The sequence below is a fragment of the Culex quinquefasciatus genome, chromosome 2 (assembly GCF_015732765.1).
Source record: "Culex quinquefasciatus strain JHB chromosome 2, VPISU_Cqui_1.0_pri_paternal, whole genome shotgun sequence".
NCBI classification, from domain to species: domain Eukaryota; kingdom Metazoa; phylum Arthropoda; class Insecta; order Diptera; family Culicidae; genus Culex; species Culex quinquefasciatus.
The window spans coordinates 165,391,957-165,419,381 of NC_051862.1; the positions used below are offsets into that span (position 1 = coordinate 165,391,957).

A 27,425-nucleotide genomic window follows, 5' to 3' on the forward strand; every position below is an offset into this window, starting at 1 on the left:
GGGTCACGTTTTAGTTTGACACCCCTTTTACACGGAGTTCACACACACTACCAAACGTTTGTTTTGATAGTGTGCGTGAGCGCCGTGTAAAAAGTGACAGTTCGTCACTTTTTAGTTTGACTTTGACCAACCAACGGGGTACAAACTAAAAAAGTGTCAAACGAAAAAGTGACCAACCACCGGGGGTTGAGTGTACTCTAGGGAAATGAGCTGAGTGGTTTTCCCCTTGGGGCTTTAGGACCCTATCGAGAAATTAAAAAAAAGAGAGATGTGAGCCGGTAAAATTGAGTGAAACTTTCGCAAGTGTCATGGAGAACTTCACAGCAGCTTGACAGAAAGTTGAACTCCATGTTGCACTTTTAATTTCACGATAAGAAAATCAAAAGTTAGGTATTGGTTAAACCGTTACAAATCTAGCATCGAATACCTCTTAAATAAGAAAGAGAAATAAAAATAATAAATTTATATAACAACCCTGGGAGTGTGATAACCAAGTTGAAATCAGTAAACTTGCCGCTAATAGCTTATTTAAGTATATATCAACTTCCAACTACAAGATCTTTATTGTTCTTGTACCCAATTGAGACAAAAATGCTTCCTTCTACCAAGGAAGGATGTATAAACTCATTGCTGTCCGTTTTGTATTCATTAACGCCCCTCTCTCTCTCTTTCGAAATCTTTTCCCCTTTCCCTCATACTTGAACCATTCCGGATAAAATAGTCCCAACATGAATGAAGGATGGAATTTAACCTTTGTTTGTTTTTTAATTGTTTCTTTTTTTGTAGAGGTTCACCTAAAATTTATCTATTTGCAGGAATCGGTTTCGTTTAATGCAATTTGCTTACAGTTTTCTGCTAAATATGTTAACATCTGTTCTTCAAATGTACAATCTTTTTGCTTAGTTCAACGTTTAGATTTTATTTATGTGGTTTGCTTTTTTTAATGTTCGAAGTCCAAAGTGGTTTCACAGTTACACTCAACCCCCGGTGGTTGGTCACTTTTTCGTTTGACACTTTTTTAGTTTGTACCCCGTTGGTTGGTCAATGTCAAACTAAAAAGTGACGAACTGTCACTTTTTACACGGCGCTCACGCACACTATCTAAACAAACGTTTGGTAGTGTGTGTGAACTCCGTGTAAAAGGGGTGTCAAACTAAAAAGTGACCCCGTTCGTTTGACAACAGTTGGTGTCAAACCATCGGGGTTTGAGTGTACTAGGTTTATCAAAGTTTATAGTTATTTGCTCTGTTATTGATGTGATCCAGGATTGCATGCACAATTGTTTGTATTTTTCTGTTTAGATGTTCAGAAGCTTGTTTGAGTCTATATTGGCTAATAGGTTTGTTGATGTACGATACTTCAATGGAACCTTCTAATCTAATAGCTGTAGGTCTGCTCTGATTGATAGCCGTTTTGTAATAAACTTAATAAATAAAACAGAAAATATAGTATTTTAATTTTTTATTTGTTATCAATTTGTTGCAGCTAAATAAACAATACAAATAAATTATAAAATACGAAGAAAAAATAGTGGCTAGGTGAAAAACTGTTTACAGCATTCAGATTTGCTTTTCATGTTCACCTATTGTGTGCAGTTTATAAATGTTTGCTTTTTAATCTGTGTGTTTATTGTTGTATACAACTTTCTGATCGTCGTCACTTTACGACGAGTTTTCCACCTCATCGTGCTCCAAGATCTCGAAATCTTTTCCTGTTGACGACCGCTGGGATCCCTCCGACTCGCTCTCCGAGGGGGTACTGAAAGGGGGGAAAACACGTTTTACAATTAATGGTCATGTTATGCTCGTAGATGGTGTCATTCGCTCTTGGGACAATGACTATCAATGATGGTACTGAATTCAGGGTTCAGAAATAGTAAATTGAAATGAAAAAATAATCACGATATGTAAAATGCTTCTTTCTTAAGATTTGAATGTTTCTCTAAAACAAACATGGCCGACCAGGAATGATACCTTTCAGAGACATATCTACGAAGTAGAAACATCTACAAGAGATGTAGGTTAGTGCCAATGTTCGTATAAAGAAGTGTAAAATGGAGTTAAATTTTCTTTCTTCATTCAAGCTGTTGTGAAGTTTTCCATGACACTTGCGAAAGTTTCATTTCTCGATATTGTGGATTTAGCTCGTAGCTGGATTTTCTGGCATCTTCTCATGGTCATTGGAAACGGTCGTCAAATGTGTTCAATTTATAGAAAAGTTATGGATTAACATTTTGGTTTTTAATCACTTCTCCGACATCAGCAATAATTCTCGCAAATTTTTTATTCAGTCGGAAAAATATTATTTTTCTTGCAAAAAAAACTTTTATTTCTAATCATACGATAATTTTGGCTCGATGCCGCCAAGAGAATGAGAATGATGGAAAGAGAGTATAAATAGTTTCAAGATTGTTTAGGTGTAAACCGAAAACGCGATCAAAAATGAAAGTGGAAGAAATGGTGTTAAACCTGGATCCCTTCCACCCGACTGACGACGTCCACAGGATGGCGAAGATGGAGCTGATTGACGATTGGCTTCTACGAGTGCTTCCAAAGTTTTGGATGGGGTGTGCCACCTCAGCTAATCCTGTGCTGCAGCGGATGTCCCTTTGATGTGATATTAGAATAAGAAATACCTCCTTTGCTCTAACTATCCCCTATCTATTAGCAATTTCGAAGGTTATTTTGTAACTTTTTCCTTCCCCTGCTCAAATTTTCTCCCGTGTACCAGTAAACTCTAACACCGTTTGAATTAGTCAGCTGTTGAAAGGTACCCCATATCTCAGCTTAGGATAATTACTGCACTGATGTTTTTGCCAAAACAATCCAATAAATGAAATGAAATGAAAGTGGAAGAATAAGGCTTCCAGCTGCTTATTTCAAGCAAAACAATGTAAATGGGCCAAAGCCGAAGTGTAACCAAACAGTCTGTCCTGATCACGTCAGTGTATGTTTACACTAGGAACGAGCAGGACAGACCGATTGAATTGGGTACTAAAGCCCTATGTCAATTTTAATGTACAACGGTAAAAAAAACGATTAAAAACCATTTCTGATCACTTTTTTCATTTTAATGCAAACAAAAAATTTGACAAGACAACATTTTTTCGATGGATCAACTATGGTCCCCTTGGAACGAGATGTCAAGTAGGAGCTTTTCTGTCAAGAAGGACCACGAGGTTAATTTTTCAAAAATTGATTTAAAAAACCATTTTAAACTTTTTGTGGTCGTACAAAGGGTAATTTTACTCAGAAAAATAAGCTTTATCGCTGTTAACAATAATATCAGCAATCTAAGCTTCATTTTAGGACCCAATTATATCGAGAAATTAAAAAGAGAGATGTGAGCCGGTGACATGGAGTTAAACTTTCGCAACTGTCATGGTCAAGGTCATGATAAACTTCACAGAAGCTTGACAGAAAGTTTAACTCCATGTTGCACTTTTAATTTCTCGATACCACCCAGTTCGGAATTCTGAAACGGAAATCAAATCGAATCGTTTACGTAAGAACCCGATTCTGTGTACATACCGGTTGTTGCGTTTGAAACGGAATGCGTAAACGATTCGAATTGAATTCCGTTTCATAATTCCGATTGAGTTAACTGGGCATCAGTCTGATCCCCAGTTAACTCAATCCGAGCTCTGAAACGGAATCTAATTAGAATCGTATACAAATTCCGTGTCAAACGCAACAACCGGTTCTGTGTTCGAATCGGTTGTTGCGTTTGAAACGGAATTTGTATACGATTCTAATTAGATTCCGTTTCAAAATTCGGATTGATTTGACTGGGTCGGAGCTCCGTTACATTTCTCAGAGGGTAACTTTTTGCTCGGGGTCTTGGGATCGTTATAATAAAACGAGACTGTCATGCTGACAGCGCATCCTCCGTTACTACCGTTACTTTTTGGAAGCGTCCCGCGAAAACAAACTTGAATCAGTTGAAATGCGGACGTAATTTGCTTCGGATGTGCGAGAGGCCCGTGATTATTCCGGAATTTCCCAAAATTTAAAACAAGGTTTGTCCTCAACCCAGTTGAATCTCGTACAACTTTTCAAGTAAAGTAAGTCCATTCGCTTCGACCAGGATATGGCACCAAATCTTGATGCCCCCTCCAAGAAACCGGACGAGCAGAACCATGACGATTCCGCCCTGGAAGCGATCGCATCGCTGGCCAAGCAATCAACCGCTGGCCAAGCCACCTCCTCGGAGGACGACTTCAAACTGCTGAGTGACGGTGAATCGATCGAGGTACTGGAGGCGGCCCCCGATGGGCTTGGTGCCCCGGCCGGAAGCGGTTCCAGCGATCCGGAAGTGACCGTCAGAAACGATCTGCTGGCTGAACAGAACGAGGAGACTGAGATCTTGCAGGAGTTGGAAACGCAGAATGATTCCGGCGAGAAAGAGCGAATTGCGCTGTATGTTGACGAGGACCAGCGAACGGAACTAGACACTTCGGAGGTGGTCATTGCTAAAGTCGAGACCAAAGGTAAAAGATGGAAAGAGTTTGTTGTAAATGCCCCAAATAAAAATTTATCAATATAATTACAGTTCCGGCCATCGTCCACGAAGTACCGAAAAGCTTCACACGAACCCCCACCGGTGGAGTCCGGTTTGAGAGCTCCAACGGGCTGGAATTCATCTCGCTGGGACCTACGCTGCCGTTGAAGGTCAGTCAGCTGAAATTTTCGGCGCGAATCTTCCACGACGGAATGGAAATCCGGCTGCACAACGAGGGTTGTCTCTTTCTCATTGACGACAGCTTCATGGCCAGGGTTGAGCTGATGCACGCGGTTCCGGTGCTGAGTGCAGGCCACTTTTCCCAAGCAAAAACGGCACTCTTCCGGTAGAAACTATAACACCAGCACTTAGAACTATTACTGACTAAACATGCTTGACTCTTTAGGCAACTCCGCATTGGCCAGATCTTTGTGGATGAGGTGATGGCGTCGCGTGACCGCGAACGAGCCCAACTGTTGGCCACGATCACTCGCATCCAAAAACGAGCAGTGACGGATCCCGCCACCGCGATGCAGCTCTTTTCCGTTGTCCAAAAATCGCCCAACCTCAACTACATTGACTTCTGTGAACTGCTCTTCTACAGCTCAGCCACGCCACCAATCCTGAAGGAACAAGCCGTCAAACTACATCGAATCGAGAAAGTCACGGAACGCAGAAATCGCTTCCTGGGGCAATTCCACGTCCGATTTGCCAACCCGACCCACGAGCTCAAGGCCACGCTGAAGGAGTTTTGCACCGCAGTTGTGGAAAATCGCGCCAACTCGTTGCTGGACATGGCTCCGCATTGCCTTCGAGAGCAGTTGAAGGATGTTCCTCAGCGGAGCATATTTCGGACGTGAAAGTGTTTCATGATCTGGACCAGGTGCTGAACAGAGAAATCTTCCAGAAACCATTGGAAGATCTTGCCGGGCGGTGGATCAATCGCGTGAATGCTTTGAAACCCAGCGATGCGATCATTTCGGTCGTGAATCCGATCTATTTCTCGCTGTGTCGAAGTCTGGAAGAGTTGATTTTGGAGATCGTCAGTAAAACCGACCACAATCCGGAAGAGTTGCTGCTGAGCGATTGCAAAGGCTGGCATGCGATGAAGACCGCGATCCGATGGAAGTCTGAAACGAGTCTGACCAAGTGTCTTCAGCAGGAGTACTTCTACGTGGTTCGATTGTTGAAGCATTTCGATCCGGCATGGGACAATCGGAAGCCGTTCGACTACAAGCCACGTCGACTGCTGGGCGGCGCTACCAAGGAATCGATGCTGGGCAGTTTGTTCCGACGACTGATCGGCGAACCCAAGAAAAACCCGCTGGGAATCTCGGACGAGTTCTACGTCTGGTCCTGCCTGCTCGACGACGTTCTTCACCACGTTCTGCTGGATGACGACCACGCTCTGGACGTTTTCGAGCAGATCTTGCAGAACTTTGTTCAGCTGCTCAGCGTGGCCACGTTTGAGCAAATGGAGATGGTTCGGGTCATCACGCACAGCATTGGGCGGTTCATCGTGCAGATTTTCCTCTTCGTCAGCTCGGACAAGGCGCAATCCTACGAGGACAAGCAAATCCTGCAGGCTCAGCTGGACGTCATCAACCGGACGATGCTGGGAGCGGAGTCGACGAAGTTTTTCCGCGATCTGATCGACGTTTTCAGCAGCTACTGGAAGAATCGTTGCAGCATCATCGAGAACATTCCGTCTAAGAATGCCCTCGGGGAAATGGAACAGATAAAGAAGACGCTGCTGGCGATTGTGGTCGTTGCCTTGCGGAAGAACGTCGGCGCCGAACACGTGATCAGCCTGTTTCGGTGCTTGAACGACTTTATCGTCGACCTGGACGACGTGTGTTTTGATTGGTTGATCAAGGCCATCCCGGAACTAGCGATGAGTGGAATGATTGATTTAAAACTAATCAAGCCGGTGGACAACAAGTGGAATGGTACCAGGAACCAGGTGTACCACGTTGTCAAGCCTGTTGAATTCCAGCAGATTGCTCCTGTTCTGCTAGCAGGTAATGCTGGTCCAAAGCACTGCGTCATCGAGGTGATCTCCACGCTGCTTGGCTGCATTCATACTCAGCTTAAACGCGAACGCTGGACGTCCAACAAATGCCTATCTCCGTCAGACCAGATCGTGTCCAGCAGCGTTCTAATTTCGTCGATCCGAAGCACGCTGATCTATCTGCGCGAGCAGGAAGAATACGTTTCGTTCGACATGTTCGTAGAAGAAAGGATCAACCCGTTCTGCAAGGTCGTAGAGACCTGTCCATCGCTGAGTGACTTTGTCAAACGAGTCGGAATGATCAAGGAGTCGTTCTGTTACATGCGAAAGCAGAACGAAATGAGCGTCGCTGAGGCGTTGAGGATGTACGGCGAGCAGAACGACGAGAACGGGTACAACGCAGAACAACTCCAGCAAGCGTACGAGCAGTACAGTGACCAGTTTGAGACGTACATGGCAGAAACAGTTCCGGAGGAGGATTTTAAAGCCAAGGTTGCCGTTCTGACCAAGCCATTGCTGGAGTCTGTCCAGCCGGTTCTGTTCAAAGAGTGGACCGCCGAGTTCAAACGGACGGAGATGCCGAAGATCCTCGCCGGTGTGGCCGCCGTATGGTCCACCATGGTGTCTGCGGATGTCTCCAGCACTGGAAAGTACTTCAAGCCTCACTGCATCCAGATTTTGTGCGTGCTGAGGCTGCTCGGAGCGGATTGCGGAGAGAAGGGCGTGTCCAAGCACCTGGCGCAGGTTCTCACCGGTCAAGGAAAGTCGCTGGTCCTGGCACTGATCGCGGCGGTCTTGGCTCTGACGGGTCATCAGGTGCAGCTGGTCTGTTACAACCACTACTTGGTGAAACGGGACGCTAAGGATTTTGCTGACTTGTACGACATCTTGGAGATTGAAGATGCTGTTAAGTACAACACATATCGTGAAATGGCCAACGCAATGATAGCTCCGGAAGTCAATGGTAACAGGATGTGCCTTCGAAAGTTTGTGGATGACTTAATACTACCGGAACCAGGAAATACGCGACCGGAGAAACCCAAAGCGCAAGTACAGGACAACTCGGTTCTTCTCATGGACGAAGTGGACGTTTTCTTCACCAAGGAATACTACGGAACGGAATACTGCCCAATCACTATTCCTGTTGTACCCGGATTGTGTGCGATCCAGGCAGAAATATGGAATCTAGTGAACAATCGTGGTATGGTTGACGTTGAGCAGGTGAAGGAACAAATCCAAATCTTCATTTCATCACCGCGATTTGTACGTAAGGCAACATTTGACGAGTTTTTGAACCAACCAACAAGCTATGAACTACTGATCCTCAATGGCGAGAACTACGTACGTCAGCTGTTCACAAACAAACGACTTTTCACAGAGCATCTTGAGACGATGATAACGAATGCCATTTCGATCGCCACCGCTCCGTCGTTGTATGAAGACTACAAAATCAACAATGAAGGTGCGATTACGTGCAGAGTAAAGGAAAAGTATCAGAGTGATACTCTTACGGAATACCTTTCAGTTTTCAACTACTTCCGCCTAAAGAAGGAAAATTACATTCCTTTCGTAAGCGGTGGTGACAACTATGGCTACCTGAACATTGATTGCGGTTCTCTGTCTTACGCCACGCTGCCGAAGGCCTACCCGCTCATCCTGGGAGTCACCGGAACGCTAGCGGCGTTGAACCAGTACGAAAAAGCGGCCATCGACCGACTGTACAACATCAACCGATCATCGATCATGCCGTCGTTCTTCGGGTGCTCAAATCTCCATTTCAACCTCGAAGAAAACTTCACCCACATGGCCACCAAGCCACTTTGGACGGGCAAAATCTTCACCCAAGCCCACGCCGCAGTCGGAGCGAATCGTGCTGCGATCATCTTCTTCTACGACGACACGCTGCTGGAGGATTTTCGCGCGCAGTACTGCGGCCAGTTTGATCGTCTGCAGGTCCTCACCGAGAATACTGAGCAAGACAAGCATGAACACTTGATCAGCGAAGCGGGTGTCGCTAAAACGGTAACGCTGGCCACGCGAGGAATGGGCCGTGGAGTGGACTACAAGTCGAGCGTTGCGGTGGAGAAAAACGGCGGCGTGCACGTGATCCAGAGCTTTTTTTCGCTGGACGTGAAGGAAGAAACGCAGATCCGGGGAAGAACCGCCCGGAAGGACAACAGGGGAAGCTACGAGCTGATTGTTCTCGATGAACATTTGAAGACTCAAAGGTTGGTCGAGGGAGGACAACAGAAGGTGACGTACGCGGGATTAGATGCGGCTCGTACGAAAATCGCGCTGAAGGAGAACAAGGACATTGAGGTATCGATCGAGAAGAACACCAACAATCATCTGACTACGCTGGCCTACTTGCAGTCGTTCTTCAAGTGATGTAGTTGAAGCTGTACAAACAGGTACGTTCGAACGAATAAAGTTTTTAAGCGGATTTCCCCTTCCTAGTCTTTACGAGTCTTTCGTCAACTTTAGTACGTATGTCTTTATTGCATGCAACTTAAACATAATTTAAAAACAGTTACTCACTTTTTGTCGTTCTCGTCGTCTTCCTCCTCCTGCTCATCGCTGGCCGGTTCCTCGACCTTTCCCTTGCCCGTTCGTCGGTTGCGCAGCTTGCTTTCCGCGTCGGCGGCGATCTTGGCCTTGTCTTCCTCTTTGCCCTCGTCAATCTTGGCCGGAACGTTCGTCGTCGCGCCCTCGTCCTCGGCGTCGCTGTCCTTGTCGCGCTTTTGCTTTTTCTTCTTCTTGCCCTTGTCCTTGTCCGTGCTGCCGTCCTTGTATTCGTGCTGGAAGAAATGAGATTGATTAGAAGAAGTTGTTCTGAAGAATCTAGCTTCTTTTTCTTGCTTACATCATACAACGGCCAGAACGAGGCGAAGAAGCCCACGTCCTCGGTCAAATTCGGCAGCAGCCAGAAGTGATGCTTGCCACCGGTCACGATCCAAACCAGACAGAAGATGACGAACCGCAGCACGGCCAACCCGAGGATAAACACCAGGAAGCCGGCGGCCGCTATACTGAGATAGTAGACTCCCTTCCGCAGCAGCGGTGGCCACAGCGGAAACAGACAGATCACGATGGCACCGACCACGAGCAACGCCCCAAAGATCCAGTAGTGCATCGGGATCGGGTCGTAGAGCCAAACGTACGCCTCGTGTCCGTCCACAAACAGCTGCTCCGGGTGCATCTCGAGCCGGATCTTGCGCTTGCGTTTCTCCTTGTCCTTGTCGGCGGCGGCACCTCCCTTGCCCTCGGCATGGCTACTCTCGCCCCCGTCCGTCGTCTTGTCGTCCTTAGCGCCCTTCGGCTGGTCCTTTTCCTTCTCGCTGCCCTTCTTGCTCTTGCCGCGCAACTCCTGCTCACTCACCGCGACCTTCCGTGCCCGGTGAAACAGCTTGTGGTGCAGCATTTCGTCCATAAAGTCGATTACGGCCTGCCGGTGCGGAAACAGACAGTTGTCGCCTTGGGCAAACTTGGACGCGAGCAGCGCGTCGATGGCGCGCACCGCCGAAAAGTACTCCACGTTGTGATTCAGAAACTTGGTCTTCTTCGTCGGGACGTTCGATTTGAGCCACTTGGCCACCTTCAGCTCGTCCTTGGTGGCCTTCTCGATCTCCTGCTCGCCCGGGCCGGTGTATTCCTGGGGGAAAAAAGGTTGGATAAGTTGAGGCCATAAACGCTGTGACTTACAAAATCATCCGCGAATTTTAAAATTTAGTTGTTCAACCTAAAGTGTAATTTTGTTCCAGTTCGCCTAGAGGAAAACACCCTTGAGGAGTATTATTAAGCCGTCAATTCAATTCAATTCAATTGTATTCGGTTTTATTGGTGAATACAGTATTTGTTCGGTAACTGGGCTGAGAACGTAGCCCAGTCACCGAATGCTGCTCGCTAACTGGGCTGAACGAAAAATTACGAGGGGATCACCGATGCATAATATTTTCCACATGAAATATTATAATAAAAGTTACTCAAATTATTTATAATGCTTACTTTTCATACTTCTTCAATTCTGACTTGAAATTAAATAAATGTTTGAAAAAAGTTTTTGTATTCATTGAAAATCACTTTTGCATCCATTAACCCCTCGGTCATTTCGGTTTGTTTTGGTTTTTTGACGTTTGACTGCTTTTTAACTGGGCTACGGCCCAGTTATCGAGCGCCCAGTTAAAAAGCAGCCCAGTTAAACAGCGCCCAGTTACCGAACAACTACTGTAATTAAATTACAGAATTTGCAGGGAACAGCATCTAATTCCAGCGTTCCTCTAATGTTGCCATATCAGCGCTTTGGCATTCAATTACAGCTGATTAAAAGCGTTTTCAACTGAAATCGAGTGATAAATAGCTCAATAATAAGTGAGCAAGCAAGTTTCTATCAAAAGTTTAGCAAAATTAGTTGTTAAAATAGAGAAAATCAGCAAATTGGATGGAGTTAGGAGCGAGTGCTTAACCTGCCAAACATACTAGAATTTCCCCTACATAAAAGTTTTTGTGTTCATTTTAGCTGTGTGTTATCGTAAAAATTCGTTTGGCGAGATTGACCAACCGTGGTCTTAGCCTGTCAGCCCAAAGGAAAAAAATAATAATAATAATTTGTTTTAGAGCTATTGTTACTATAAGTGCGGTATGCTGATCGGAAGGAACGCGGTCAAGAAATGTTGCGTGTTCTTTTCGTGAACGGAAATTAGGAAACCAGGGAATTAGGAAATTTGGAAATTATGATATTAGCAAATTAGTAAAATATAGAAAATAAGAAAATTATGATATAAGGAAACAAGGAAATTAAGAAATTAGGAAATTAATATAAAAGGAAATTAGGATGTTAGGAAGTTAAGAAATTTGGAAATAAGGAAATTAGGAAGTTAGGAAATCAGGAAATTTTTAAATTAAGAAACTAGGAAGTTAGGAAATTAGGATATTAGGAAGTGTGGAAGTTAGGAAATTGGGAAATTAGGATATCAGGAAACTAGGAAATTTGGAAATTAAGAAGTGAGGAAATTATGAAATCAGGAAATTAGGAAGTTAGGAAATTAGTAAATTAGGAAATAAGTAAATTAGGAAATTAGGAGTTTAGGAAGTTAGGAAGTGGTTGTCCCCCTATTGCGTTTGTTTTTCTACCCGGGCGGTTTCGCGGAGTTTGACAGTTGCGTTCGTGAAGTTGAACGGTGCGGGTCGCGGTCATCACGCAAGATTTTCGTTGCCGTTTCCGTCTTGTTGTCCCCCCGATTGTGTTTGTTTTTCTATCCGAGCGGTTTCGCGTTTTCGCTTTTTCGAATATTATTTGGTTTTATCTTTCCACAGCCGGCTGTCTAAGATTGAATCATTTATTCTAAATCAACACCAAATAACCGGGAATAGTCTCATCCGCATCATCCGACTGTTTGCCTTGAGAATTCATAATCCATCACACTATTAAACAAAATTTATTGATTATTGGGCCGCATCATCATCCTCTATGATGAATCCTGGCCATTACCTTTACCCACTAACAAAATCCCAAGTAGAAGTAGTTTTCCGGCACACGTGGGGGTGTGGATATCGTATAGAACCCACCCTTGATAGCAACCTGTGCTAACTAACATTCCCGTCCCAATCCCCCGAGATCTACAAACTGACATGGCGGGCGCCGTTGGTGGCCAACGACTGTTACCTATTTGCTCCAGATCTAGTTTTGATGATCTTGATGTTTTATCTTTTCAGCGCATTCATATGTGCTGTTGATAAGGGAAACACCATTAGATCGTTGAAGCGTATGACCGGTTGTATTGATAGGATATTACGGTCCTGTTCAGCAACGGAGAAGGACAACCATGGGTGGTCTCTCATGCTCATGCTCATGCTCAAATTAGGAGTTTAGGAAGTTAGGAAGTTAAGAAATTTGGAAATATGTAAATTAGGAAATAAGGATATTCGAAAACTAGGAAATCAGGAAATTAGTAAATTTGGAAATTATAAAACTACCAGCCTTGTTTGCCAAATGATTCTTAAATACTTAAATTCTTAAATTCTTGAATCCTTAAATTCTTATATTCTTAAATTCTTAAATTCTTGAATTCTTATATTCTTATATTTTTAAATTCATAAATTCTAAAATTCTTAATTTTTTTGAATTTACAAACTCTTAATTTTTTTAAAATTTGGAAGAAATAGAGTTTTTGATTGTTATAATTTCGAGGTTTTCGGAAATTTGTATTTACGAATTTCTATATTTTCAAACTTTTTGAATTCAGACTTGTACATTCGTTTCGAATTTTAAAATTTTTGAGCTATTGAATTTATAAAAACTTTAATATTATAATTATTATTCAAATCTGTTTTTTTTTTAATTTTGAATTTCCAAATTTCAGATTTTTGATGAAATTTTCTTTAGGCTGGTACAAATATTTTTAAAAGTTTTTGTCACCCCCTTCAAAATTGGCCCGAAAAATCAGGGGGCAAAAAAAATATTTTTACAATAAATTTCAAAATTTCAATGAAAATTCAAGTGCAACCAGCTGAAATCAAATTAAAATACATTCTTCTGCGTTTAAAATCATTTTTAGCATGTTTGGGTTTATTAAAAAATCTTAATTTTTTTTGAAAATTTTCGATGTAAAATCTTTTTTTACGATACAATTTTTATTTTTGTCAGATCCTAGATTTTTTGAAAACTAGAGATTGCAAAACAACTGAACTAGTGTAAAATGCATTTTAAAACACTTTTTTCATTTAAATGTGAAGACTATGGCTTGTTATTTAAATTTTTATATTTTTTTATTTTTTTGCCCCTCCCTTGACCTCGGCCAGGGCCGAGGGACAAAAACTTTTTTAAATATTTGCATCGGCCTTATTATTTAAAAAAAATGTTATTTGAAATTTGTTTGTTTTTCATATTTTTGAATTTGTTGTTTGGTTTGATTTCAAAATTTCAGATTATTATTGTATTTTTTAGTAAAAACATAGATATTTGTATGATTATTGTCAAGTTTAATTTCACTCCGATTTACTTCATTTTGGACCCGCGAGTGTGGATCAATCGGGCAGCGCAGGGGACTCATAATCCAGAGGTAGCTCTTTGGTACTAGCAATAAATAGTTGGTGACACGATGGCCGACATCTATATAGACAACTTATTTTTTTTACTCCATTTCGACCAAAAAAATTAAATCTGCCCTTTTAATTTTAATATTTTGCTTTTCAAGATTCGGCGGGAAATTAAAATATTTTGATACCCAATACAAAATTATTAAAACGTTTGTAATTATCAGTCGCATTCAAAATGGAAAATAACAATTCTTTGATTTTTTCATCAAAACATATTACAAATAAGCACCGCGCGAAGAAACGTCAAACGCAATCTTTCCGTTTCTGTTTTTTTTTTATTAAATTTATATTTATTCAAATTTTCTTTTCCATGTACATTCATTCAGTTAAAATATTATTGAGTGTCCAATCACAAACGATGACTTTTCACCTCAATTTTAAATACTAGCAACTTTCATTTATTCATGAAATATTGTAGCTTTCGCTATTCAGTGATTTCAAATGTAGGAGGTCCTACATGTACAAAAGTTTCCGTTTCTGTTACTTTTCAGCTGCGTACCGCTTAAGAAAAATCTTTTCGTGACCCTTTCCTTGACCGTTTCTTGGGCATTTTTTCATATGGAGTTTTGCGTTCCTTCCGATCAGCATACCAGCCAATAAAATAATGAAACCGGCTCCGTGGCTTAATGGTTACGGCTTCTGCCTCACAAGCAGAAGGTTCAGGGATCAAATCCCGGTCGGTACCTTTGAAATTTGGAATCAGGAATTTGAACTTTGAATATGAACAAAAACGAAAATGAATCAGATGGGATTCGAACTCACACCTTTGAATTGGTGGTCTGGGACGCTAAGCAATCAGCCATCAGCAGGTTAACACTCTAGCTTTGAATTGATCCGTAGTGTTGAAAAATGTTATCTTCTCATATTAAATACGCGCTGATCCCTGATTTGCCTGACGGGATTGGAAGTCTAAATATAGATCGAGTTTCCTTCAGATGCTTGCTTCTATGTTTAGGCGGGGTCGAACAATGCCCAACGACCTCGGAATTGGACCGCAAGGAGCTCTGTCATTCTGAAATGGGTCGTTGGAAGCAGCGCGAGGGCTATCACCACCTAATACCCGGGACTGAGATAAGTTGTATCAGCATTCGGCACATAGACTTATTAGTTAACGAGTATTGGATTGGACCACACACACACACACACACACACACATTGTTACTATAAAATAATGAATAAACAAGAGTAGGACTCAGCAATATGTCCAGAGTTTTTATTTTTTTACCGAATACGGACAATTTTACCGATTTTTCAACTGCTGAACATTTCGGTAAACTGAATAGTACCGAATTTGGTAAAATGTTACCGAAATTCTGTAATGAAGTTCCTTGTTGTTCATGTTACTAAAGAATTTCGTTAAATTTTTGTTCATTCTGAATTTTGACAGACGTTTAACCGATTTTGACGGTAACATTTCAAAAGGCATCATGTACATTTTGACACTTTCTGGGTTATTGCATATTCTAAAAGTACTCCTAATAAGCTACCTCTCCACCAAAAATGAGCAAAAGTTACTTCAGTAAAGTCTGTTTAAATATGATTTTAAATAAAGTAACATAAACAAAATCTCTACCATCAGCAGTCCCTGTTTATATAGCCCTGTCAACCTGTCAAACAAAAGACTACATAAACCTCGTGACGAAAAAAAAGCATCATGAACAAAGCGCCATGTACATTCGGCGAAGAAAAACGAATCATAACAAAGCGTCCCCCTCAATGACAGCAGGGTGATATAGACGTTGGTGATTTCAAAAGAAGTTATGTTTGTTTTTCTTAAATAAAACGACGGAAATAATGTTTTATGGAATTTGGATGATCAAGTATCAATGAAAGCAAAGTTTTTCATCGTTTGTTATTATTAGAACAAATTATTTTGCTTTTATATTAAAATGGGAATTGAAAATGGATGCTAAACATTCAAATGCGTTTTTCTCAAAACGCATGGTTTGTACATGATGCTTTTTGAAATGTTGGCGTCGATTTGTCAACAACCGGATTCCGTAAAAATGTGTACCCATTTTTTTACTAAGAGAACTGAAGTTGATCTATAGTTTTAAAAGAATGCAAGCAATTTAAAAAATTGTATTTCCTTAAAAAATTTGAGCAAAACATTGTTACATCACCTTAAAATTTAACTTTAAAACATTAAAATTGAAAATTCTAATAAGGCTTTCTAGGCCCAGTGAAAAAAATATAATTTAACTCAAAAATGACGAACTCCTCGTCACAGTGTCCTGATGCAAACAATGATCGAGCTGTAGCTGTCACAGCCCTGCGAACTATGTTGGCTGACATATCGGGCAGTCAGTCAAAAAAACCAGCTAGAAGTCGCCTGACAAAAATTTTTGCTAGAAAGAGATAGGAAACCTGATGCAAACAAACGTCCAGCTGTCATGTAAACATACTTTGAATGTGTTGGTAAATTTCTGACTAGAAAGCCTTATAGAAGTGGCGTGTAATTTGATTTACGTGTATTTTCTTCCAGAAAGATCGTCCAATTTCCTAAAAGTTTGTCTTTGACCACTTTTAGATACGATGCAACGGATTCGAGATGCAGTAATTTTTCAATTACAAAATACAAAAATATTTAAATAACTTACTACAAGGTTTTATTGAAATCGGAGAGGGTCGGGTTCAAAAGTATCAGCAAAATTCTCGATTTGAGCTGGAATTGCTCATAAAACTCTAGAAATGAAATGAAAAAAATATTGTCGCTTGAGCACACAAGCAAACAGATTGCAAACGATATCATTTTTTACAAAAGAAATGGGCAAAATCTTCACCAACCCAAAACATAATTTCAATCAAAACACAATTTCTGGAGTTTTTTTTTTTTGAAAAGGACCAATAAACCAAATTTCCGGTTTTTGCTTTTTGGGTGTTTTTGGAAACGCCTTGAGTTAGGGGTATTGAAATTTTGTTATTCGTCCCAGCTGATCATCAACCCTCTCCTCCAGCAATCTGGCACCCCTGCCAGACGCTGTCGTCATCAATTCTGTGCCTGCCTGCTTTCTCCCAGTTTTGCGTTGTCGTCACTTTCACACTGCCGTCGTGCTTGCGTGTCCCTTTTTCACTCACTCACTCACAGCAGCAACACACTCTCTTTCCCGTTATGAACTTGAAAAACTCCGCCCATCACTCCCACTGCGCGTACAGCCAGGACACATCAAAGGAGGCCACTTTTGTTATCAAACCAGCGGTCCTTGCGACCCGGCCTCAAGTTTGCCATGGGAGGAACCTTCCTCGGAACTTTGCAGGCTAAACAAACCACACGTCATCTAATCGACGAAGACGACGACAAAACAGCAAAACTTTCACCTAATTTTCTTGAAAACGAACGTGAGATTCTTATCAACCCCATTTCTTCGCAGGCGAAAGCTGCTGAGCTCAGACAAACTTACATCTTTGCGCTTCTTGGAGCGTTTTTTATCCGCCATCGGGTGTAGGGTTTACGGACTTCCGGCTTCGGTGATAAGGTGTCCAGCTGGCGCGGCGATTTGTTTGCTTTTTGCGGGCGCAGAATTACTACGCGTATTTAAAATCGGCCACCGTCGCAAATGCGAGTCGCAGGTAAAAACGATGATGACAGCTAGCCCACCTCCAGTGGTCTTCTTCCTTTCCGCGAGTTGCTTTGCTCTCTCTCCTGATGATGTTTTGCCAACAAATCGGCCGTTTGACGTTTGACGCTGAACCGGTTCGGGAGGGGTAGGAAACGGTGAAGCTGATAATATCTCGACGAGGTACCTCAACGTCCTAAGACTGCCCTGACTGACGGACGGGGCCGACAACGGCCCGAAATCCGTCCGACGGCTCGACAAAACGGCCCGAATTCCGACGGTTTGTCCGACGGAATTCGGGCCCTTTTCGTGCCTATTTGCAACACTTTGTCCGACGATCGCCGAAATCGACGTTTGAGAAAATCGACGTTGACGGGCCGTTGTCGGGCCGTTTTCCGGCGACTTTGTTATTTAGAATGTCCTGCCACTGTCGGACGCTCACGTTTTGGATTTAGGGGTTAATTTAATAATTTAATACATAAAAAGGAAACTTTATTGCGAATGACTTTTTTTTTCTTTATAAATATCGATAATTGATGTATTTTTGTCTTCGATGAGTTCTTGAAAGCCTGTTTTGATCCAAAGAAGCAGCTCTGGCATGTTCTATTTTTGTCTTTGTCTAAGAGAAAGGGTAATTTAAGAAAATATGAAAAGAAGAAAAACAAGCAAATAAAGAATTTACCTCTTTCTCCACCGCATCACCTAATTGACTGACAGCTGCTTATCCCTGATGATGGCCGAATCCACGCCGATTAAAGTTCCCTGGTGGTTCCTACGGAGAGATCAATTTGTCCACCGCGGCCGGATTCCGTCCAGGGAAAAACATTTTTGTTTGACTTGTTCCCACTAGTATCATTTTAAATAAAATTTAATAAATTTGGTGAAAAGACAAACTGTTAAAGGCTCCACTTAGTGAAAATCAATGATCTGTCATAAATTTTATCACCGCCTACCTAGTTTTCTGTACGCCGATCAAACGCAGGATAAACGCTCGAAAATGGCAGGACAAGATCGATTTCGAGTAGATAACGCTTCGAATCGCACGACCGCGGGACTTCAGTCTAACAGGGTGGTTGCAACGCGGCTCTACTTTGTTCTAGCTGTTTCATTTTTCAAATAGAACTGAAACAGACCACCCGCAACGCGGAGTTGCAGTTTTATTTTTCGAGCAGTATTTTGAAACCGGAATAAAACTGCTCGACGAGTTTGTTTCAAACGTGAGACGATTTGGAACTGGAATAGAACTCAGTTTCAAAAAAAAATCAGATATATAGAGATATCCACGTATTCTTACACACACACTATGATGCTGTGTTGATAATCATACGCACACAATTAAAAGCATTTTTTTGAAACAACATTTAGATCAGCGCGTTGCGAGCACCGTGTTCTAGTTTCATTTCCGCCAGTTCTAAAAATTTAAAACTGCTCGCAATTTGAAACAATTATAAAACTTCGCGTTGCAACCAGTCTAAGAACAAATCCAAAGTTTTTTTAAAAAAAAAGGTCGAATAAACCAAATTTCCCGTTTTTGCTTTTTAAGTGTTTTTGAAACTGCCATAAAGGCTGGTATGCTGATCGGAAGGAACGCAAAACTCCATATAAAAAAACGCCCAAGAAACGGTCAAGGAAAGGGTCACGAAAAGATTTTTCTTAAGCGATACGCAGCTGAAAAGTAACAGAAACGGAAAGATTGCGTTTGACTTGGCGTTTGACGTTTCTTCGCGCGGTGCTTGTTTGTAATATGTTTTGATGAAAAAATCAAAGAATTGTAATTTTTCCATTTTGAATGCAACTGATAATTACAAACGTTGTAATAATTTTTATTGGGTATAAGAATATTTAAAATTCCCGCCGAATCTTAAAAAGCAGAATATTGAAATTAAAAGGGCAGATTTAGTTTTTTTGGTCGAAATGGAGTTATAAAAAAAAGAAGTTGTCTTTATAGATGTCGGCCTTCGTGTCACCAACTATTAATTGCTTGTACCAAACAGCTACCTCTGGATTATGAGTCCACTGCGCAGTCCGATTGATCCACACTCGCGGGTCCAAAATGAAGTAAATCGGAGTGAAATTAAACTTGACAATAATCATACAAATATCTATGTTTTTACTAAAAATACAATAATAATCTGAAATTTTGAAATGAAACCAAACAACAAATTCAAAAATATCAAAAACAAACATTTCAGAAATTTCAAATAACATTTTTTAAAAAATAATAAAGAAAATTTTAACAAAAATCAGAAATTTGGAAATTCGAAATAAAAAAATGCAGAATTGAATAATAATTATAATAATTAAGTTTTTATAAATTCAATAGCTCAAAAATGTTAAAATTCGAAACGAATGTACAAGTCTGAATTCAAAAAGTTTGAAAATATAGAAATTCGTAAATACAAATTTCCGAAAACCTCGAAATTATAACAATCCAAAACTCTATTTCTTCCAAAATTTAAAAAAATTAAGAGTTTGGAAATTTTAAAAATTTTAGAATTTAAGAATTTAAGAATTTAGGAATTTTAGAATTTAAGGATTAAAGGATTAAAGAATTTTAGAGTTTTAGAATTGTACAATTTCCTAATTTACATATTTCCAAATTTCTTAACTTCCTAACTTCCTAAACTCCTTATTTACTGGTTTCCTAATTTCCTAACTTCTTAATTTCCTAACTTCTTAATTTCCAAATTTCCTGGTTTCCTGATATCCTAATTTCCAAATTTCCTAACTTCCACACTTCCTAATATCCCAATTTCCTAATTTAATTTCCTAACTTCCTAATTTCCTAGTTTCCTAATTTAAAAAAATTCTTGATTTCCAAATTTCCTAACTTCCTAATTTCCTCATTTCCAAATTTCTCAACTTCCTAACATCCTAATTTCCTTTCAAATTAATTTCCTAATTTCCTAATTTCTTAATTTCCTAATTTCCTAGTTTCTTAATTTCCTTGTTTCCCTATACCATAATTTCCTAATATTCTTATTTTCTATATTTTACTAATTTGCTAATATCATAATTTCCAAATTTCCTAATTCCCTGGTTTCCTAATTTCCTGATTTTTTGATTTCCTTATTTCATGATTACATATTTTTTGATTTCCTTATTTCATAATTATTTTTTTTTTTAATTTTAGTTTTTCTAGTTTCAGAATTTAAGAATTTCTATTTTTTTTGTTTTTTTTTTTTAAAGAAATTTTCAATTATTGATTTCTTAATTTTGTTCATAATTGTTGTTAAAAGTTTTTGAATAAACATTTTGAATCTATTTAATTCCGATTTAATTTTAACTTTTGAATATTTTTAATCTTTTTATTTTTTCCTCGAAAGAACCTCAAGCGCGCACACCGTGAATCGCGCTCATACCGAACTGTCAACTTTTCTTGGGGGGGTCACGAAAAGAACACGCAACATTAGGTCTATTCCCGTACTTGCAGAATTGCAGAATTTCTGCAGCTTCTGCAGAATTCTGCAGCCAGCATAAGTCACTTTTTTGCAGCACGTTCCCGTACTTTTCAGCTCGCTCTCTTCATCTCTCTCTTTTGCAGAAGTTCTGCAAGGAGAGAAACGGCAAAAAATTTGCCTGGGTAGCGCGTTCCAGTACTTTTTCTGCAACATTGTACACAGTTGAGTGGATTTACTCAAATTGGGTATTCTTTTTTTTTATTATTTCAAAATATTAAAAAAAATGGTTGGCAAAAAAAGTAATTGAAAGAAGTTTACCTCTAGAACTGGGATATTATTGTTGTATGCAGCACACGTTTTATTTAAAAAACCAAAGATGTATTATTTATTAAGTAACTAGAAATTAATTATGCTTAGGTAGAAGTTATATATTAGAAATAATCTAAAAATTTTACATTAGGTAAACAATTTTTCAAATGAGAGTGGCAGGTACGTTTAATAAATATGATAAAAAAGACAAACAAAGTTTTTATATAGAACCATAAGTACATGTTTAATAGCAGAATGTATAAAAGATTATTCAGGATAACATAAATAAATTATGACTGGATGTTACATGAAAGAACAACGGTGACGAAGTAAAATTGACAAATAATAAAAATGATCACAAACTCAAAAATTGATTTAGCAATCTGGAAATTAAGAAATCCATACTTAAAAATATGAAAACTTAAAAAAAAACATTAAATCAGATATTTGTGAAGTAAAAAAAGTTCAAGATGGTATGTCAGAGACATAACCGAAAGACATAGGACCAAACAATTTGAATGTGTTTTTGGATTGCTAGTGAAATCTGAAATAAGATTTTTTTATTTTGTTTCATAGATTTGTCGGCAAAATTGTCATAAATGTTCTCCCAAGGTGAACCTTCTATGAGGGCACCGGCAACTCCAGGTTGTGGCCACTACGGTCGAAATGTCAATTTTCATGTTCAGTATCAAAAACCATGAATTTTGATATCCATATTGCCACAACTCGTATGGTTCTGTAAAAAGTCCTCCGGGCCCCGGAGGAACCTTCTTTGAGGGCACCGGCCGCTCCAGGTTGTGGCCACTACTGTCAAAATGGCCATTATTATGTTCAGTATCAAAAACCATGAATTTTGATACCCATATTGCCACAACTCGTATGTTTCTGTTAATGTCCCCCCAGGCCCCGGAGGAACCTTCTTTGAGGGCACCGGCCACTCCAGGTTGTGGCCACTACTGTCGAAATGGCCATTATTATGTTCAGTATCAAAAACCATGAATTATGATACCCATATTGCCACAACTCGTATGTTTCTGTAAATGTCCCCCCAGGCCCCGGAGGAACCTTCTTTGAGGGCACCGGCCACTCCAGGTTGTGGCCACTACTGTCAAAATGGCCATTATTATGTTCAGTATCAAAAACCATGAATTTTGATACCCATATTGCCACAACTCGTATGTTTCTGTAAATGTCCCCCCAGGCCCCGGAGGAACCTTCTTTGAGGGCACCGGCCACTCCAGGTTGTGGCCACTACTGTCGAAATGGCCATTATTATGTTCAGTATATAAAACCATGAATTTTGATACCCATATTGCCACAACTCGTATGTTTCTGTAAATGTCCCCCCAGGCCCGGAGGAACCTTCTTTGAGGGCACCGGCCACTCCAGGTTGTGGCCACTACTGTCAAAATGGCCATTATTATGTTCAGTATCAAAAACCATGAATTTTGATACTCATATTGCCACAACTCGTATGTTTCTGTAAATGTCCCCCCAGGCCCCGGGGGAACCTTCTTTGAGGGCACCGGCCACTCCAGGTTGTGGCCACTACGGTCGAAATGGCCATTATTATGTTCAGTATCAAAAACCATGAATTTTGATACTCATATTGCCACAACTCGTATGTTTCTGTAAATGTCCCCCCAGGCCCCGGAGGAACCTTCTTTGAGGGCACCGGCCACTCCAGGTTGTGGCCACTACTGTCGAAATGGCCATTATTATGTTCAGTATCAAAAACCATGAATTATGATACCCATATTGCCACAACTCGTATGTTTCTGTAAATGTCCCCCCAGGCCCCGGGGGAACCTGCTTTAAGGGCACCGGCCACTCCAGGTTGTGGCCACTACTGTCGAAATGGCCATTATGTTCAGTATCAAAACCATGAATTTTGATACCCATATTGCCACAACTCGTATGTTTCTGTAAATGTCCCCCCAGGCCCCGGAGGAACCTTCTTTGAGGGCACCGGCCACTCCAGGTTGTGGCCACTACTGTCAAAATGGCCATTATTATGTTCAGTATCAAAAACCATGAATTTTGATACCCATATTGCCACAACTCGTATGTTTCTGTAAATGTCCCCCCAGGCCCCGGAGGAACCTTCTTTGAGGGCACCGGCCACTCCAGGTTGTGGCCACTACTGTCGAAATGGCCATTATTATGTTCAGTATATAAAACCATGAATTTTGATACCCATATTGCCACAACTCGTATGTTTCTGTAAATGTCCCCCCAGGCCCGGAGGAACCTTCTTTGAGGGCACCGGCCACTCCAGGTTGTGGCCACTACTGTCAAAATGGCCATTATTATGTTCAGTATCAAAAACCATGAATTTTGATACTCATATTGCCACAACTCGTATGTTTCTGTAAATGTCCCCCCAGGCCCCGGGGGAACCTTCTTTGAGGGCACCGGCCACTCCAGGTTGTGGCCACTACGGTCGAAATGGCCATTATTATGTTCAGTATCAAAAACCATGAATTTTGATACCCATATTGCCACAACTCGCATGTTTCTGTAAATGTCCCCCCACGCCCCGGGGGAACCTTCTTTGAGGGCACCGGCCACTCCAGGTTGTGGCCACTACTGTCGAAATGGCCATTATTATGTTCAGTATAAAAAACCATGAATTTTGATATCCATATTGCCACAACTCGTATGTTTCTGTAAATGTCCCCCCAGGCCCCGGGGGAACCTTCTTTGAGGCCACCGGCCACTCCTGGTTTTGGCCACCACTGTCGAATTGGCCATTTTTCATGAGAACCGCCGCATCATAGCGACTTCCACGCCGTCCGCTTCGCTCGAATTTCCTCCTTCTGCTGCCGGTGGTTCTTCCTTCTGGTTGCTGGTCCTCTTCTTCTATTGGCCGCTGCTGCTGCTGCTCCGCGCCGGCCCGACGTGCACAGTTCGAGTGCTCGTTCCAAAGTGACTTGTTTTTGCGAAATTTTCTGCTTAAATAGCGGCACAGCCGGAGAACGGCACAAAAGGGGCGCGGTCTCGAATGCATACGCTCGCTCTGATTGGTCATCTGTCCGATTTGTACTGAAAAATTACTCATTTTGATTGCATGTTTTAAGTGCTTTAACTATGTTTAGTCAGACTATCTATGTAGTTAAACAATAGCTGAAGTCTTCCTCTTTCGATTGGTGGTCCAACCGTCTGGATTGATTCACAGGGAAAAAAGATATAAGCGTTCAAAATGTCCCCTTTTTTAACGCTTAAAAGTGACGCTTTGGATCGAATTTCTGAACTGGCCCCCCAATATAGTAAGTAGAGACATAGTCCTATGTCAAAAACTTAAAGAAATTATAATTTCAAATACAAGTAAAATTTAAAAAAATATTTAAATCAAAATGATTAATGTTAAAAAATAAATAAAATAGGAACAGTCAAAATTTTCATTCTCTAAATCCTCTAAATTTGAGTTTCTAACCTAAAATATGCCTTAAAAAATGTGTGTTTATTATGATTCAAGATGGCGTATAAATTAAAAGTTCAAGAATTTAAGAATTTAAAAATTTCCCTGGAGATGGAACCACACGTTGCCGTCGTTTCAGGGCTATTTGCCAAGATGGTTTCCGATGTTGATATATATCACACATTTATTTTATATTTATATACTTGTGTTGATAGAAATCACAGCTTTTATAATATGTAAAATTACAAGATATTGAAATTTTTTATTCGAGTCTCAATATTCTTGTTCGTAAAATCTGTTAGAAACAGGTTTAAAACTGTTTGAAAATGGGGAGGAATAGTTAGTTTTTTTGTATCTTTTTCTAGGTTGTTTAATAATTCCAGACTTCAGTTATGTGTAAGCCAGTTTAGTAATGCTATCAGAATTTCTGATTTCAATTGAAGTGGTATACTAACCATTCTGAATTGTCAAAAAATCCACAGAGTCTCGATCAATCAATAATGAAATGATATCGGACAAAATTCGTTAATCTGTTGAACTAACGGTTTTCGGATTATGGTTGTATCGATCATTGTTGCGAATCGAGGATCTACTGGAGTTTTGACGATCAAATAGAGCCTAACATTTCAAAAGGACACACAGGTGTGAACAGGATTGTGTCTCTTTCACTCAAATTACATAAGATATATGATAGGGATACACTCTTGTTTGCAGAGCTTGTGTGCCCTAATGAAATAGAAGGCACGAAATAGTCGTATTAACAACGAGTGTTCAACTTGTAAAATATGAACGTTTTATTAATGTTTATTGTTTTTGGAAGCAGCAAGACAGGTTTTAAAAATAGGCAAAGAAATATTTGGCTTTGTAATTAAAATTTCGGGGATTTGAGATTCAAGTTACTTTCAGACAGTTTAGTTGAGGTTGTTGTTTCAAGTTAGTTAGTTTTTTCTGAAATGAATAATTGAACATAAATGATTAGTTAAATTAAAGTTAGTTGCAGTGTACGACAAGACTACTGACGGACGCGACAGGACGGGGTCCAGAAAAAATGCCCTTGACAAGTTAGTTTTCATCTTTCATTTTCCAGTTAATTTCTTTGATTACCTTTAGATTTGAAATACATCATAGGTTCCCTTTGTATAAATCTCAATTGAGTTTTTGATTGAATCATAATTTTAGATTTCCTATATTCAGTTTTAAAGTTAGATTAACGTAACTGCTTAAGTCATCCAAGTTCTTACTACTCACATCTACACTAATTTTCTTTCACCTTCCCCTCCCGATCCCCTATATCTTCCGGTGGTGTTCATTTGGTATGCAATACTAGTTCGGCCACTACCCTTTTTTCCACAAGAAACCGGACTTGGACTGACTTGAGGCCGCGTCCCCCACCTTGCTCCGTAAAACGAAAACGAAACGAAAACGAAGAATTTAAGAATTTAAAAATTTAAGAATTTTAATTTCAACAGATAACATTTTTTTGGTTCATATAAAAATACAAATTGGTAGCACCGTTAAAGGTATAATTTATTATTTGCCAATTAAATTTACCTGTTATTTAACACACATATTTAGTATATTCCGAGGTATATTCAAAAACAATTGAAGATCAAAAAATATTCCTCAACAAATATCTATTGAAATTATGAAACTCAAAAGAAATGTGTCTTTTAAAAGTTTTTAAAAACAATTTGTTTTTATAGTACAATTTTTTGTTGGGGTACTAGCCGTGCTGTAATACTATGGCTTAAGTTATCAATTTTTTATCAGGTAAAAATATAAACACTAAAAAAATCGCTATATCATTTACATAAATGAACTAAGCCTGAAATCGTTTACATGAAAAATCGTTCTCAATAAAACCAGACATAAAAAAAATAACTCAAAAACATTTTTTATTACAACTTATAATAAAATGGTTAATTTCACCAAACTTGCAGATTTTATGTAAGCGTGTAGTCAACATCAATCACACCAAATTGCAGTAACTTTTCAACAGGAAAGAGAAGAGAGAGCTTGCAGAAAAGTACGGGAACGGTTTTGCTGCAACTTCTACCTCTCTCACTGCAGAATTTCTGCCTGAGAGAAAAGTTACTTTTGTGCAGAAAAGTACGGGAACGCTCTGCTGCCGTTTTTGTGCAGAATTGCAGAATTCTGCAGTACGGGAATAGACCTATTTCTTGACCGCGTTCCTTCCGATCAGCATACCGTACTAAAAACAGAAAATTTGGTTTATTGGATTAAAAAAAAACCTCCGGAAATCTAACGTTTTACTTGGTTATTGAAGAGTGTGGAATAAAACACGTCTGTAGAGGGTTTGGAGTTTATTCGGGTAATGAACTAATTTAACTGTTGACTTGCAGTCCTTCTTCTTCGTTAGCACCGGCCTACTCGGTTATCTCCAACACTCCTCCTCGAGGTGCTGGTGCTAATCCGCACGCTCCTGCCAGCTTGGACATCCTGACTCCCGGTAGTGGCTTCGTCAAGATGTCTGCTACCATCTCCTCTGTTGGGCAGTAGACGTACTTCACCTCGTCCTTCTCCTTCACGTCCCGGATGAAGTGGTACTTCGTCGCGATGTGCTTGGTGCGGTTGCTGAACTTCTCCTTCTCCAACATCTTGAGGCAGCTCTGGTTGTCTTCGTTGACCGTCACAGCGCCGTCCTCGTCCAAATCCTCCAGCAATCGCTTCAGCCACAAAGCTTCTTGTGTCGCTTCAGCCAACGCGATGAACTCTGCTTCCGCCGTTGACAGCGCGACGCACGTCTGCTTGCGACAGCTCCAGCTGATCGTCCCACCGTTGAACAAGAATATCTGTCCACTGTTCGACTTCCTGTCCGCGGTGCTCTCCGCCCAGTCTGCATCCGAGTATCCGATCAGTCCAGCTTGTTCATCGGTCTTGCTCACCTGCAGACGATAGTGGCTGGTCCCCTTCAGGTACCGGATGATCCGCTTGAGCTCGGTCCAGTCCGTTTGAGTCGGTGCAGCTGTCTTCCTGCTCAGTATCGAAATCGCTGCGGAAATGTCCGGTCTCTCACTTTACTGAGGAAAGGCTATAAAATCACCCGAAAAATGAACTTCTTAATACGACCTCGTAGACCCTCCTTCACGTATACCTATCGACTCAAAATC

At 40.5% G+C, this 27,425-nt stretch overlaps 1 protein-coding gene across 1 annotated transcript; it reads right to left on the reverse strand.

Moving 5' to 3' along the window:
- Positions 1 to 524: 524 nt before the first annotated feature.
- On the reverse strand, positions 525 to 17,226 carry LOC119766890 (translocation protein SEC62). The gene is made up of 4 exons (XM_038253240.1): positions 17,008 to 17,226; positions 9,375 to 10,163; positions 9,050 to 9,309; positions 525 to 1,758 (listed from the first exon to the last, which is right to left on the reverse strand). Exons 1-4 carry the CDS (start codon positions 17,041 to 17,043, stop codon positions 1,662 to 1,664), a joined length of 1,182 nt encoding a protein of 393 aa, XP_038109168.1. The 5' UTR covers positions 17,044 to 17,226; the 3' UTR covers positions 525 to 1,661.
- Positions 17,227 to 27,425: the final 10,199 nt, after the last annotated feature.